Source organism: Dromiciops gliroides, chromosome 1 (genome assembly GCF_019393635.1).
Source record: "Dromiciops gliroides isolate mDroGli1 chromosome 1, mDroGli1.pri, whole genome shotgun sequence".
NCBI lineage: Eukaryota > Metazoa > Chordata > Mammalia > Microbiotheria > Microbiotheriidae > Dromiciops > Dromiciops gliroides.
The window spans coordinates 443,241,107-443,257,310 of NC_057861.1; the positions used below are offsets into that span (position 1 = coordinate 443,241,107).

Genomic DNA, 16,204 nt, shown 5'->3' on the forward strand with positions numbered 1-16,204 from the left:
ACAGAAAGCTAGGGCAAGTGAATAATATTTGCGTGACATTTCCCATGTACCTTGACAGCTGATTAAGCTGACGCCCTAAAGCAGGATGTTAAGTTAACTGGAGCTAAGTAAGAAAAAGGACAAAAGGTGTCTGCCTGAGGAGAAGTAGCACTTTTTTAAAAAAAAATCACAAATCCACTTACCATTTTAAAGACTGAGTATATGGTGAATGGTTGAAAAATCATGCACAAATTAGGCTTGGAGTTGTGCAAGCTGCCTCTGCAGCTGCACTGATTGATTTTTCATTCATTTCTACCTAAAATGCTGACGCACCAACTTGGTGTGTGTGCCAGGTAGGGTCTCTGCAGTGAGCAGAGCTGCGGCTGCAGGGAAAATCTCTGCCAGGCTGGCAGGAGTAATTAGGCAAATGAGGACCTGGAATAGATCAAGAAGTGCTACACCTGAGGTGCTACAGAAGGGGCAGGCCTTTTATTGCTGTTCTTTTTTATGATACTGATGGTCATTTAGGAAGGCAACTTCTACCCCTCCCCCACCGACTTGGAGGCAAAGGGCTGTACCAAAAACTCTGAGAATTAGCAAAATGCCATGAGATTTGCTGCCCCCCTAACCCTTTCTAGCATGGTGAAATCTCAGTTTATTTCTGTTGTAATATAAAAGTTGAAATATGCTTAGGAGAGGTATTATCTGTCTTCCTTCTGCTTTTTCTCTTGCAATGCAGTCTTGAGAAAATGATTTCTGTTGTTCAAACAGAATTTGTTCAATGCCAAGTTGTAGCTCCATTTTTTTTTTCTGCCCAGGAACTTCCAAATCTAAGACATACACAGAGCGTTGAAAGAGCTGATTCCTAGAGTTCTGTCCAGGTATGCCTCTAGAGCCAAGAGTGATGTGGCAATTATACTTTCCTACAAGATTCTTCAAGTTTCTCATTGGGCTAGATTAAGTTCCAGGGTTTTCTTCTATAATACAAGTCAATCTAATGACTACTTATTAAATGTCTGCTGTACACAGAAGATTGATTCTGAGATTTCCTTCTACTTAAAGACATAAGAATGATTATCTCTGCTATGTAGAAATAAAAGTTACATAATGAAGCCAAAGACAGACTTTCTCAGAGGACTAAGTGTGTTGGCTTTAGAATATTCCATTTCAATGTATTACAGATTCAATTAGTCTCATTTTCAAATGTTTAATTTGAATGTTCCTTTTTTAAAAAGTTCCATCATTTATTGTAATTTAATGAATTTCAAAATTTATTAAGTGTTTACTGTGTGTAGAGTATGGTGGTAGGTCTTGCCTTTGCCCTCATGAAAGTTACTCTCTGGCAGGGGATAGCGGACATAGACACAACAAGAATAGAGAGTAGAACATAAGTTATAGCAACTTATAGGGCACATTTAAAAGCTTACAAAATACTTTACACACATTTCCTCATCTGAGCCTCACAGCAAACTTTTCAGGTTAGGGGAGCTAGACTTGCAGGTTTAGTGAACTCCCTGTGTGAAATCTCCCTCCAGTTTTAACAGATCTAGCAACTCCTCAGTAACTTCTAAAACTGAGTCCCTTTCAAGATGTCTATGGATAGATTTCAGGGGGTCCATTTACTTGGATGGGGAAACAAAATGACATCTTTTCTTTTCCCTAACTTTTAACTAACATTTAGCATTTATTTCAATTATGAATGCAAGCAACAAACATTGTTTTGAGAAAGGGTCCATAGGCTTCATCAGATTCCAAAGGGGTCCATGGCATGCATGAACTCTCAACATCACACACACACACACACACACACACACACACACGATGAATTACCCTACAATAAAGAGTTGCACGGGGGCAATGAGAGGTTATATGACTTGACTGATGAGACAGAGGCAGGAAAGTCATACTATCTCTTTCTTGGATAGATACTACCAATATTATTATCCCCATTTTAAAAGTAAGTAGACTGAAGCAATGAGAAGTTGACTTGACAAAAAGATAAAGAACATAAAAAGGCAACTAACTGATTTTCATGATTAGGTATGCTACCTTAAAATCAACAAGTATTTATTGACTTACGGAATGCCTCCTAGCTCTATCTCTTCTACAGTGTGTCCGGAATTGGGCTCAATGTTGTATCTAGGCTTCCTAAAATTTAAAGTCTGTCCAATTAACAGTTTCAACCCCTCGCCTCCCCCCCTACTCTTCTCTATCACCTAAAACTAACTGCAAAAAGAATGACACACAAAGAAGTGAAACTTGGGTTGCAACTATAGATTTTGGAAATATTAGAGTTTGGAAATATAAGATTTAGATGCTTGAATAGGAGAAAAGGTATTGTGAAAAAGGGCAAGGACAGGAGGAACGATGGAGAATGATTCTAGGCATGACTTGCAGGAGCAGATGGGTGTATATGATCTCTATAGTATGATTCAGTAGCTATCAAGAAGTTGCTTTTGTTCCCCAATCTTAATGTCTAAATTATACCATTAGAGACTCATTCCATCGAGGATTTTTCTTTTGTTTTTTTGGGTGAGGCAATTGGGGTTAAGTGACTTGCCCAGGGTCACACAGGTAGTGTCAAGCATCTGAGGCCAGATTTGAACTCAGGTCCTTCTGAATTCAGGGCTGGTGCAATATCCACTGTGCCACCTAGCTGCCTCCATTGAGTTTTTAATAGTTGTAATTTAAAATCAAAATAAATCAAAGAAGGAGTAACACAAAATGCTTTCATCATGCATTCATACCTTAGTATGCTTCAGTTTATAAGTTGCTTTTCTCCTCCAGCTAGCTGAGAGCAGTGGAATGGGAGATGAGATGTTTTAATGGTGGAGAACAAGAAGTTATACTTTTGAAGTATGCTGTTTTGCCCAGGGAGGACAGAGCTATTTAGACATCCAAAGTGGGGGAGGGAGCTTTGATCATTGAGCAGCAAATGAGCAGCCTGAGGTCAGAGAGAAGAAAGAAAAAGAAAAGGAAGAGGGAATGTGATCAACACAAGCTCTGCCCTCTTTGGAACTTAGCTTAGAACTCTCCCTGATAGCATGGGAGAAGAATGGACAGGGATGGAAGTGGGCAGAAAGAAACACCAGCCTGATTAGAAGAAGGATTCTAGCCAAGACATCCTGGTAGCTAAGGTTATAATCGAGCGGTTAATAAGGTTATCACTGATGTATCTGGTCACTGTGGTGGTCACTTTGAAGTCCATGTATCAAGTATTAATCCATAAAATGAAGGAATAAGAGCTCTCACCACTGAGGGTTCACCGATAGGTAGGGGAAAGATAGCATGGCAAAATGAGGATATAATAATTCTAATAGATGCTACCTATATGGTTTCTAAGCACTTTACATACACCCTTTAGTCCACACAACAATCCCATGAAGTAGGTACAAATTGTCCCCATTTCACAGATGAGGCAACTGAGGCTCAGAAAGGTTGTGACCTTGTCCATAGTCATACAAGTAATAAATGTAAGAACCAGGTCTTCCTGAATCCAAATACAAACGCTTTACTCTTGACTCTGCCTCTGATTAGCTGTGTGAATGTTGCTCTTTGTCTTGGCTTCTTTATCTGCAAAACGGCATCAATGTCTAGTCTATCTCACAAGGATTTAGTGGGGTCAAAATAAGATCACACATGAAAGACTTTGATCTGTTTTTTATAGTACTTTACTCATATTGAGCACTTAATAAATGTCTGTTGAATTCCATTGACAGAGATGCTTTATTAGAGCCTCTCTTTGTGCACTGTGGCAGAGTGCTTTTCTATTCCTTATCTCATTTGATCCTCACAATAACCCTGAGAGAGAGGCAGCTGAAGATGGGAGATACAGAACTACTCTTGGAACCCTGAGTCTGATGTACTGGCCTTAGGTAAGTCTAAGTGGCTGAGCAGGTGCTATTATGCATTGAAAGGGAATTTCTTCATGGGGAATCTCTATACTAATAAAATCACAGGTCTAATAAAACACACACCACACCACACCAGAAAACACCCTGAGTTAGGATATATGTTCCTTAAGATCAAAGACTGGATCTAATTTTTTCATTCCCAGTTTAGTGACATATATGTAGCAAACAGACCAATAAATAAACTTTTATTGGACAATTTCTATTTAACAAACACCGCGCTGAGATTACAAAGACAAAAGTGAAGGAGTCTAAAAAAAGTTTGTTGAACTGAAACATGAGATGTGAGGCATATGACTCAAGGGATGAGGAACCTGAGGAAATCAGGGTGAAGTGACTTGCCCAGGATCATACACTTAGTAAGTGTCTGAGGTCAAAGTTGAACTCAGGCTTTCCTGAATCCACACCCAATGCTCTATCCACTCCCTGCATACATACATACACACACACACACACACACACACACAGATTTATATAATTTTGGCACAATTTTTTAGTGAGATTAATAGGGTTTGTCACCTTAACATGTGAACATTCACACACATCATCCACAGAATAAATGCTTCCCTTTTTTTGTATGCAAAGTTAGTCTGACACCTGCTATTTTCATAGCAGAGTTGTTCTCTGGCTTTCTTATAATATCATTCTTGCTTCAGAATAGGTGATAATAACATTGTCTTGGAGAGAGAAAACACAGAAGAGAAAACCTTCAATAGGTTTTTAAGAGCCAAATGAAATTTATAAATCAAATAAATGTTTTGCACTAAGAGTGAAATCATTTATCAGTCAACACTTTGTAAGTGCTCCATACAGCCAACTATCTGCCTTAGGAAGATGGATGTGAAGTGGACTCTGCTAGCTTGGCAGGAAACCATCAAATGACCCACCTAAAGTCAAGAAACCCAAGTTAAAAAAGAAAAGAAAACACCCAGAAGCTAGATTTTATTCAACGATCAGTCTACCATCTATAAAATATCAACCTGCAGAGTAAATTCAGCATCTAGAAAGTAATGATGCTCTCTTTTCTGAGGGGCTCTGTGTGAGGCTTGGACTTGCTTTTAACGAGGGAATCTTTTTGCCCGAGCATTCGGGTACCTTTTACAATCCTTACTTGTGGTAAGAGGAGCAGGGCAGAGATGCTAGGTGATCCTTACATAAGATAATGGGAACACCTGAATTATATTTCATACTTATAAGTCACTGAAATAACTTATAGCCTGCTCTATTCAATATTATAATATCCTTTAAAACAAAGCCAAAGGTGGGATTTCCTTCCACACTCAAAATCAAATAGCAAGAAAAGTATTAGAAAAAAACAACTACCACAATTCTCCATTCAAATACCCATTTAGAAATAAAGCTCTAATAAGTCACAACTAATGTAAAATGACAAGAATTTACACCACAGCATAGTGGAAAGAACACTGTGTTTTAAAGAAAGGACTTGGGTTTGAATCCTGAGTTTTCTGTTTAATAAATAATCTACCTTCTCTTAGGCACCTGGTGGCACAGGGCAGAGGGTGCCAGACTTGGCATCAGGAAGATCTCATTTTGAATCTTTCCCTGGATACTTATGAGCTAATGTGATTCTGAGCAAGTGATTGAACCTGTTGTACCCCAGTGTCCTCATCTATAAAGTGAGAATAATAAATAGCACCTATCTCTGAGGGTGCTTGTGGGGATCAAATTAGATAACATATGTAAAGTGCTTTGCAAATCTTAAAGCATGCATAAATGGTTATTATTACTATTAAATATTATTCAATAAGGAAGTTAGTTTCCTCTTAAGTAAATGAGGGAGTTAGTTCAGATAGTATCTAAGGTTGGTTCTTTCTCTTAATGCCAATTATTTTATGATCCTTATAATGATAGGCAGCCAGACGCAGTGGGAAAAACCTTGGGCTGAGGGTCTTAAGACCGTTTATTTTGGACTCTACCACTATGGAAATATGTAAACTTTAGCAAGCTACTTCCCTTTGCTAAGCTCTAAAATGAGGAGGTTGGACAAGATGACTTCAAAGATACTTTCTAGCTCCAAAAGACAACATCTTTGGGTCATTTGGTATGTGTACTAGACAGAATAGCGACTGGAACCGTGATGTCATTTCATGTGTTTATGGAAGTGCTAGGTGAAGAAATTCCCTCTACCAGTGTGGCTTCACACTTTGTCTGAGATTTATAATCTTTGAGAGTAGCCTGGGGCACTGAGAGACTAAATGACTTTGCCCATGGGCACACTGCTAGTCTGGGTTAGGGGCATGATTTGAACCCCATTCTTCCTGGTTTTGAGGCTAGTTCTCTAGTCACTATACCACATTGCCTTTGTACACTAGATATGATGGATGAGTATAAAAGCAAAGGGATACAGTTCCTGTCCACGAGGAGCATAAAGTACAAGTTGTGAGAGTCCCCTAAAACACCTTGAAAACACTTAACAATCAAACAGTTCAACCAAGGGCAAATGTACTAACAGAATGACAAAGGTTGGGAGGCAGCAAAGCCAGGAGTGATCCCAGCTCAGGGACCTTACTTAGGGGCGGCTGAAGGAGCATTTTGCGCCTGCTGGGCAAGCTGCTAGCTCTTGTTTAGAGATAAGGAAAAGAAGGGGAGACAGAAGGACAAAAGCAAGGGCTAATATGTTTCATATATGCTCGGAAAACAAATTCTCTTGACAGAAGTAGAGGTGCTGAGTGAGAGACTATAGCTGTTGTCCATTAGTTGTGTCTGACTCTGTGACCCCATGTGGGGTTTTCTTGCCAGAGATACTGGAGTGGTTTGCCATTTCCTTTTCCGGCTCATTTTACAGAGGAGGATACTGAAGCAAACAGGGTTAAAGGACTTGCCCAGGGTCATGTAGCTAGTCAGTGTCTGAGGTCAAATTTGAACTCAGGCTCAGCACTCCATCCACTGTGCCATCTAGCCACCCTAGGTAGCTAGTATTTATATAGTATTTTAAGGTTTGCAAAGCCTTGCAAAAGTAATATCATTTGATAGTCACAAAAACCCTAGGTACTATAATTATTTCCATTTTACAGACAAGGAAACTGAGTTTGAAAACAATTAAATGACTTACCTAAGGTCAAATACCTAGTTAGTGTCAGAGACAGGATTCAAACTCAAGCCACTATGCACCCTAGCTTAAGAAAAGAGAAATGATAGCCAGTTGATTGAGGACATTGAATGCTATCCACTAAAGGTATACTATAATGTCTAATGGCATTGAGGTGAACCTCTGTTCTCAAAAGTTATGCCAGTTAAATACAAGCTCTGGCAGTTCCTACCATGCTGAAAGCCCTTTGGAGCAACCATAACTGCATCCCTCCCTTGACAACAATTGAATGCCATAATGATCCTAAGAAAAATGTGAATTATGTTCAGAATCCTGTATAAGAAGGTGCAGAAGTATATGATGCATTTTAGAAACGCCTCCTCTTAAAGTGATTAAAATAAGAAAAGTTTTGATGTTTAAAGGCATAAACTTTTAGGTGTCTAGAAGGATTAATTTCCTGGGTTCCAGGTATTGATTGTCAACATTTATTTAGCCCATTATGATAATAAATCTTCAAAAAAATACTGCTGCAGTGTATCATAAATACACGAACATGATGAAAGACCCCCCCTCCACAAAGCCCATCAAACAAAAAGAACAGTTAATTAGTTATGACACTGTTTAAGATGACAAATTCTTTGATGATGGTGGTGGTGATAGTGATGATGGTGGTAATAATAACACACATTTTTGAATACTACTTAGTAATTCCAATGAGATGTTCGAAATGGCAAAAGCTATGCCTCAGCCATGTAAGTGAAGCACAAGTTCTGGAGAAGTCAACTATGTTTGAAGGGCTTTAGTACAGATACAGACATTGCACTTATTGTCTGGGACCACGCTAGGGAACTAAGAGGAGGCATATTACTAGTGGGCCAGCTGTGAGGGGAGGACTATATCTGGCTGCAGGTTCAGTCTGTGAAAAAAAAGAAAAATGCAAAATGTCCTCTCATCCTTTTCTTTATCTAGAGCTAAGGTGGTGGTTTGAGTGAAAAGAGAGGAAAATGGTGTTAAGAATTATAGCTTTTAGACTAGAGGTTCTTTACCTGGGCTCCATGAATGTATAGTTGTAGATGTCAATGATATAGAATGATGATATAGGCAGATATAGATATAGATGTAGGCATAGATATAGATATATGGCATAAAGATCATATAGAGAGATAGATTTAGATAATGTACAGGTATATAGGATAAGGATATATATATATATGTACTTATGTCTATATAGAGATAGATTCTAATATGACAGATATTGATATGAGTATCGATGATAGAGAGAGATGGAGATAGAGTTAGAGATATGCATGGTATATATATATATATACATATATATATGACATGATATAGAGATAGATTACAGATAAAGATAGATATAGGCTTAGATATATCTATATATATAGAAATGTGATATAGATGACAGATATAGGCATAGATATATCTATATATGTATAGAAATGTGATATAGATGACATAGATGATACAGATGATAGATGAAGATATAGGTATATATCTCTATATAGATATAGAAAGCAATATTGCAATAAAATTTCTTTCCTTTGTAGTAAGGTAAACTTTATTTTGTTCATTTAAAAACAATATTCTGGGGCAGCAAGGTGGCACAATGGATAAAATACCGGCCCTGGATTCAGGAGGACCTGAGTTCAAATCCAGCCTCAGACACTTGACATTTACTAGCTGTGTGACCCTGGGCATGTCACTTAACCCTCACTGCCCTACAAAACCAAACCAAACCAAACCAAACCAAACCAAACCAAACCAAACCAAACCAAACCAAACCAAACCAAACCAAAACAAAATATTCTGATAAAAGGCCCATAACTTTCACCAAACTGCCCAAAGGGTCCATGACACACAAAAAGGTTAAGATCCTCTGTTTTTTCACTCTGAACGTTAGAGAGGAAGCCATGGCAAGAGTGGGTATAGAGCTGGCCTTAAAGCCAGGGAGATTTGGGTTCTAGTTTTGCCTCTGTCCCATACTGGCTGTGTGACCCTAGCCAGGTCACTATGGGACAGTAGCATAGAAATCCTTCTGAGTGCTCCAGACTTCACTGTGCTCTGTCTGTGCATCAGCAGTACTCTAAGGAAACACAGCATTGTAGAGGACTAATTCTGGTAGTCTGATCTCCCCCAAATAGGTGTAAATGCTGCAATGTTGCATTCAATAAACATGTATTGGTAATGATCACAATATTTTCAGTGGGAATGATTACCTTTGGGAAATTAGGCAGTGCTTTTTTTTTTTTTTGTGGGGCAATGAGGGTTAAGTGACATGCCCAGGGCCACACAGCTAGTAAGTGTCAAATGTCTTAGGCTGCATTTGAACTCAGGTCCTCCTGAATCCAGGGCTGGTGCTTTATCTACTGTGTCACTTAGCTGCCCCACGGCAGTGCTTTTAATGAAATCAAAAGTTTCCATAAATAAAAGGTCTATATTTTTTTATCATCAACATTCTTGTAGTAATGTCGAATGGCTGTGGGTCATGGAATAACATTGTTTCTGAAGAAATGAAGTTGAGGATTGCTCAAAAGGTAATGGGAAGGCTTCTGGTATGCAGGCTGCCATATGTTACAAATGATGAATCATGTAGAAGTAGAATAAAGGATGTCATTAGAGAAATGCATAACAGGAAAAAAAAACAGGCTGGTCATATATTTATAACAAGGGACAATCAATAGATAGTTTTTTGTTATCCCTGCAACATCAAGATAATTTGAGGAAGAATCCCCCTCACCCCTAGGATACTGGATGGACACCCTATGGCCAATTTATGGAGGGGAGCAATGGACAAGTTGAAAAGAGTGAGCAGGAATGGATGGGTTGCAGTCTACCTCACTGGAGGCAACACTCATCAATATGAGATCATAAACCTACTGGAGTCATGGAGAAGCCATTACAAACCTGCCTGTCTTGCTTAGCACAGAACAACCTTTTATGTGAATGTATTTTACTAGCATGGCAAAGCAAAAACCAAAACCAACAACAACAACAACAACAACAATGGCTGCTGAGGTCCAAATTCCAACTTCTTCCCTTCTTGTGTGCCTTTGAGCAAGTAACAATCTCTCCGAACCCCAGATTTCTTTCCGTAAAATAAGAATTATCATAATGGTGTTTCCTATATTACAGGGTTATTCTGAGGATCACATGATATAATGTATGTAAGTACTCTTTAAACAGAAGATGTTCTATGAATGAAAACTATTGTTATTATTAACCAAGTATTATCGACCACTGCTGGAATCATAGAACCTTAAAATATAGACACCAACCAATCTGCAGAGCACATTTTAATAGTATTAGTATGCATTCCTGGCAAGTACAAAAACAACATTAATTTTTATCTATGGCATTGAAAAAATTCACTAAAACAAAATTTCTTCTTGAACAAGTCTTAAAATATGACAAACTCTTTAAGAATGCAAATGAACAATTCTTCTATTTCTCAGCCTAACCTATGATTTCTTTGTTTTTCCATATGCTAAATGCTTACTTAGCATATTGCCAGTATAAGAACAACCAAATTATATACTTCTAGTTGCTAAGGAAACTTGTGATAGGAAAGTTAATACATCCACGTGCCTAGGATAATTTAGTCTAAAACAATTCATTACTGTCAACTTTTCTTTGTTCCTGGCCTCAATTTCCTTTTCAAAAAGACATATTTAAGAGTTGTTCCACAAAATATTCTTTTTTTCTAAAATGAATGATGAATGTGTTTCCCATATAGAACTTCTCATGAAAGATATCTACTTTCAGAGATTAGCTATGATCTGACTCCATAGACTAGGATCTTAACAGTATTTACAACAAAGGCCTATATTCAATAACAATAAAATTTGACTTAAAATGTTTTTTTTCCAGAATGCATAAAATAAACCGACTGCTTGTCATTATCTGTAATAATAAATGTTTCATGAAGACTGACAGGGAATATGGCAGGCTATTAATGGCCCTATAAAGGTCGACAGGATTTCTTCCCAAGTGACTTTCAATTTAAGTCAAGCTTAAACTCATGCATGTTAAAGAGCTTGGTACATTTACAGACACGATTTTGAACAACATAGTGAGACAGCTACCATTCATCTCAAACATCAAGAAAGAGGGCAGGAGAAGTCATGAAGAACTGCTTCCAAGGACTTTTAGATTGTTATTGGATTGTTTCAGAAAAGTGGAAAAGCACTAATCCAAAATAGGACGACAGCAAAGAAAACAAAATGACTCTTTCCAAATTTATTGATTTCACCTAGCAAAAGAAAAAATCTGGGAGGCTGGAAGGAGGAAGACTAGCCATTTGATTCATGCCCTGAAATTTAGATATGCAGGAAATGATTATAACAACCTTCATAATTTTTGAAGTATAAGGGACTTCCTTTTCTAAAGATTATTTTTCAGATTTACACACATACACACATGCGTACATATATATGTATATAAAATTTTCATATAAATCCCCAATGCTATTTTATATTAAATACACAATTTTTTTTAGCACGAACATTTTTGAGGAGTGATTTTTCTGGAAACACAGCCCAGAAAATTAATCACACTATTATTAAATTAAATAATCCTCTCAATCTTTCAAGCTCAAGTTACTAAAATGTTGTTTATAATAATCAGTTCAACTAAAAAAAGCACGGCAATTGTGATAAATTTCAAATTTTTACCACCTAATACTCAAACACAACATTAGTACCAGGTAAAATGAAATGGCAAAACCATCCCCAAACATCCCAAAAGACAGCCTCTGTTGATATTATGGTTCTGACACTAAGATAATTCAGTCAGATAAAAGAAGATTAAATCTGAATCACCATGAAAGAAATTCCAAGTTAGCTTACAAGTAATAAGAATCAGGCAACTCACACAGATTCCGACCAGTGGATAGTTTCTGTGAAGGAGCAGAAAGAATATACATCTATCCCCAACTCTGGATTCTGCCTGAATACAGCAGACATGCAAAGTGCTATTGCCAGTGGTTTGTGAAGTTATTTAATTGTGCCAAGCTAAGATTGAAAGTAAAAATAACTCCAATTAGAATAATGATTCGCAACAGCAGAAAGTTCCCTTTTCTTTTCTCTGCCTAATGCCGTCTCAAAACCCTCTTGGCTGTCACTTTTAAGATATTTTCCAAGCTCCAAATCAGGTTTACTATTGGTCCATATCCTATTTCAAAATATGATCTCATGTAGGATTCAGCTCATTGGCTTACAAATAACAATGCTTGGGGGCAGCTAGATGGCGCAGTGGTTAAAGCACTGGCCCTGGATTCAGGAGTACCTGAGTTCAAATCCAGCCTCAGACACTTGACACTTACTAGCTGTGTGACCCTGGGCAAGTCACTTAACCCCCATTGCCCTGCCAAAAAAAACCAAAAAAAAAAACAAATAACAATGCTTGCTGCCAGTCATTAAGGCTAAGTCTACACAGTACCAAAAGTGGAGCTAAAAACTATTATCTAGCTATTGAGTCAAATAAAAAAAAAAATCAAACTAGGCAGCATGTTGTCATGGGGAGAGAATGGCTTTGGGATCAGAGGAACTGTATTCTAATTCTGACTGTTATTTACCACCTGTGTTGACTTAGGAAGATAACATCACAGTCTTCAGTTTCTTCACCTAAGGGATGAAGAGGTGATGGGATGTTCGCAGTCCCTTCCAACTCATAAATATGTGATTTCTATGACTGTGCTCTAAGAATACAGCTTTTAAATAGGTTTTAAAAGCTAAGCATATTGTCTCTTTTTTGTTATTTGAAGCCCTTTGTATTTAAATCACTGTTATTTTTAATAACCATTTGATTTCTAAAACATGAATGAAATTATTGTGTTTGTACAAGGTATTGAAGAATTTTAGTCTAATTTAAGACAGTTCGGTGAATGACATTTAAAAAGCATTTCTGGTAGAATATTAACCAGCCAATCAACATGATTTATTAAGTGTCCATTAAATATCTATTATTTGTATAAGCCAGGGATAGAAACACAAAATTAAGACCATATCTATGGAAATTTGGTGTTTTCAAAGCAATTTCCTTACAACAATACTGTGAAGTAAGCAGTGTAAATATTGGCTACATTTTACAGATGAAGAAACTAAAGGAAAGAGAATAACTTGCCCATATTCATCAGCAGTTCTAAAAATATTAGAACTCAAATTTCCTGACTCTAAATCGAATGTCCTTTCACTACAAAACACTCAATTTCAGAAAATTGACATAATATTGAAAACATTTTTCTTTTAAAAATGTCAAACCTTTTGGTTTGTATTATTATAGATATTGAGATTCTAGTGTTTTCAAATAAATTCATTAATTACATGAGGAATTCAGAGTAATACAGACAGAGCTATTATTCAGAGTAGACTACCGTAATCCAACGAACCAAGGATACACATGCTCAGGAATATTATCTTCACTGATCACCACATTGCTGCCCTTTTTTCATAACCTTAATTCCTACTATTAGCAACATCAATCAATCTGCCGTTAGCAGAAATCATGGCATCATCTCCAGAAGGCCACGGTTAAAATGTTTATATATTAGGGTTAGAAGAGGCCTCAGAAGGCAATCTAGTCTATTTCACTCCCAGTTTTATAAATGAGGAAACTGAGGCCAGGAAAGCAGTGACTCATCCAGTCTTATAGTCAGTCAGTTGCAGAACCAGGACTAGAATCCAAGTTTCCCACCATCTAACCCTAACCTAATGCTTTTTGTCATACCACATGTTATGGGGAAGGGCAAGAGAGGTCTAATCACATCTACCAGTGCATTAATACAAATTAAATAATCTGACTGTCACCTTGAAAGCTAGAACAAATATGTTACTGTCAGGACAGGGCACAAAAGATTATTTTTCTTAAATGGCTGAGTGAAAAGTGGCAACAATGTCTTGGGGAACATCATAAGAGACCACAGCCTGAGAGTGGAGACTAAGGAGACAGAGGTGAGAGTGCATTAACTAGGGGAATATGAAGATGAGATAAAGCAAAGTGCCATGTGCACAAAAATAAATTTACACGCCTCAGTAATCCCTGAACACATATCACTGTGGCCCACTGAATATTCACCTACTAGAAAAGCTTAGCAGACTTAAGGCAAGAAGCTCCAGAGGCCATATTAGTCTGTTCAGAAGTGGGGAGAGAGACAGAGAGAGAGAGAGAAAGAGAGAGAGACAGAGACAGAGACAGAGAGAGACATACAGAGAGATAGAGAGGGAGAAAGACAGAGACAGAGAGACATACATAGAGAGAGAGACAGAGACATACACAGAGAGAGACAGAGAGAGGCAAAGACACAGAGACACCCTGTATGTTGGTGCTTGAAGTAGGGTAGGACAGATGATATTTCAAGGCTTAGTTTCAGGTAGGTATGCATAATAAAGACAGGAATGTGGACCATGTGGGTGATAGGCTTAGCTTCCTTACCTAGGCTCTTACCTTCACCTGCATGACAACTTGGGGGTATCTAGGAGTTCACCACAGTACTCCAGTCTCTACACAGACACTGGGGATTTTCTAGTAGAGTCCTTGAAAAGGGATTTAGAGGCAAACGGATATAAGGAGTTCAACGGGGATGTAGCAGAAGTTGAAAGGAATTTGCTAACAGTAAATCTGAGGCTTCACTGTTTCCAATCGGCATGAGGCACGTGCAGTGAAAAGAACAGGATGAATCTTAACATGGAAGCACTCTGCCTGGCTGTTGGCTTTATCAGCATTCCCCTCTTTAATTTCTACTTAGCTAAGCTGTGTTTATAAGGTTGCTAAATGCAGGGGTTCCTTTGTTTTCCTCTCGGTACTCTCAGAGCTCAGCACAGTGGAGGTGTTTCACATGGTATTAAACATCTACTAAGGTGTTGACTGCTTGACTGTGTATAACAGGTAGAGAGAACCATGCTAGTTTTCTACTGGTGGTTAATGAAGCTTCAGGGGTTGGATTCCAGTTAGAATTCACCATTTTCTTATTACATTTTGAAATATATTAGTCCACTGGAGAGTTCTTTGATTTGGAAGCACCAGTAATTACAACAGTCAAAATAGGAAAATGAGGACGGTAAAACTGCAGATCCCAATGGAGAGAAAGAATGAGGATTCATGCAGATTTCAAAGTTTGGGGGCCCTTCTGGAAGGGCAAAAGACTATCCAGATCACTTCTTTCGCCTACTCCCACTGGACTCTAAAAACATCCTTTAAGCTTGCTCTAGTTCAGCACCTATTTCATGCCATAGGGAGAGAAGGCAAGTTGAAAGATGTGGGTATGTAGAAGGAGGAGTGAGACCACAGGGTCAAATCTGGCCTCCATCATTGAGGTTTTATGAATCTCTCTTCTCCAAGTACTCCTGTCCAGCACTTTACAAGAAGACTGGGAGAGTGAATTTGCCTAGTGCTACAAAGATGTCACGGGTAAAGTCATTCAGTCAGTATCACTCTACCTTTTTATGCCTTTCTCTCTGAGAAAGTTATCTAGATACCAGCACATTTGACCCTTGGGTTTTGGTGAAAGACTGTATAAGATCACCCGGGGCTCCCTCTTATCAGTGTATTTGACACTGCCAGAACTCTGGGCTAAGGAGGGGATAGCTCAAGTAAATCATGGGTGACACTGTAGACACATCAAACATGTCTCCCCCTGTCCATATTCTATTCATAACACTATTGAATGTGGTCAAACCAGATTAAGATAAAATTGGGGAATATTTAACAAAATAAATAAAAATTTAAAAAAACCATACAATATACAGTTTGCAAGGATACTTATACACGGATTTAGTGACCCCCATTTCTATTTGAATTTGACACTACTGCTGAAAAGCTAGAAGATGTAAGCAGCTATTTAATTTCAGACAATTTGGGAGCAGAGGAAAATAATTTCCTTTCAACATCTAGTAAGATCTGTCACTCATTCCTGAAAGAGATAATTGATACTATCAAAAAATGATATGAGAAAATAAATTAATTTGACAAATATTTAGTAAACACCTATTGATGTATGGACTCTGTACTGGGCTCTTCAAGTACAAAGATTAGAACAAACAAGAGTCCCTGTCCTTAGGAATCTTACAACACAAATTTAAAATTAAAGAGAAGGATGTGATAAATTTGAGGAAATAAAAAAGGATAGTGAATAATTGTGAAATATGGTACAAAGGAGTTTAATAAAGTCATCAGATTGTTTTTATAGGAATAGGCTAGCAAAATCGAAGAATTAGAGGTATAAAAGAAGAAGAAAATTAGCTCATATAAAATT

The 16,204-nt window shown here is 37.8% G+C and overlaps 1 protein-coding gene across 5 annotated transcripts in view; it reads right to left on the reverse strand.

Annotated features, from left to right (window-relative positions):
* HAPLN1 (hyaluronan and proteoglycan link protein 1) overlaps positions 1–16,204 on the reverse strand; it is a 117,280-nt gene that overhangs the window by 38,485 nt on the left and 62,591 nt on the right. The window contains exons 1-2 of one of the 5 annotated variants that reach the window (XM_043978977.1): positions 11,827–11,889; positions 2,727–2,923 (exon numbers count right to left, since the gene is read on the reverse strand). The exons of 1 other annotated variant lie outside the window; for it this stretch is intronic. Coding sequence is in view for 1 of the 4 variants with exons in the window: in XM_043978975.1 (XP_043834910.1) it covers positions 11,827–11,878 (52 nt within the window). In the remaining 3 variants the exon portion in view is untranslated. Of the gene's footprint in view, positions 1–182; positions 241–2,726; positions 2,924–11,801; positions 11,961–16,204 lie in introns of those variants that run through there. 3 more of the 5 variants (XM_043978975.1, XM_043978979.1, XM_043978978.1) reach the window with 3 other exon arrangements.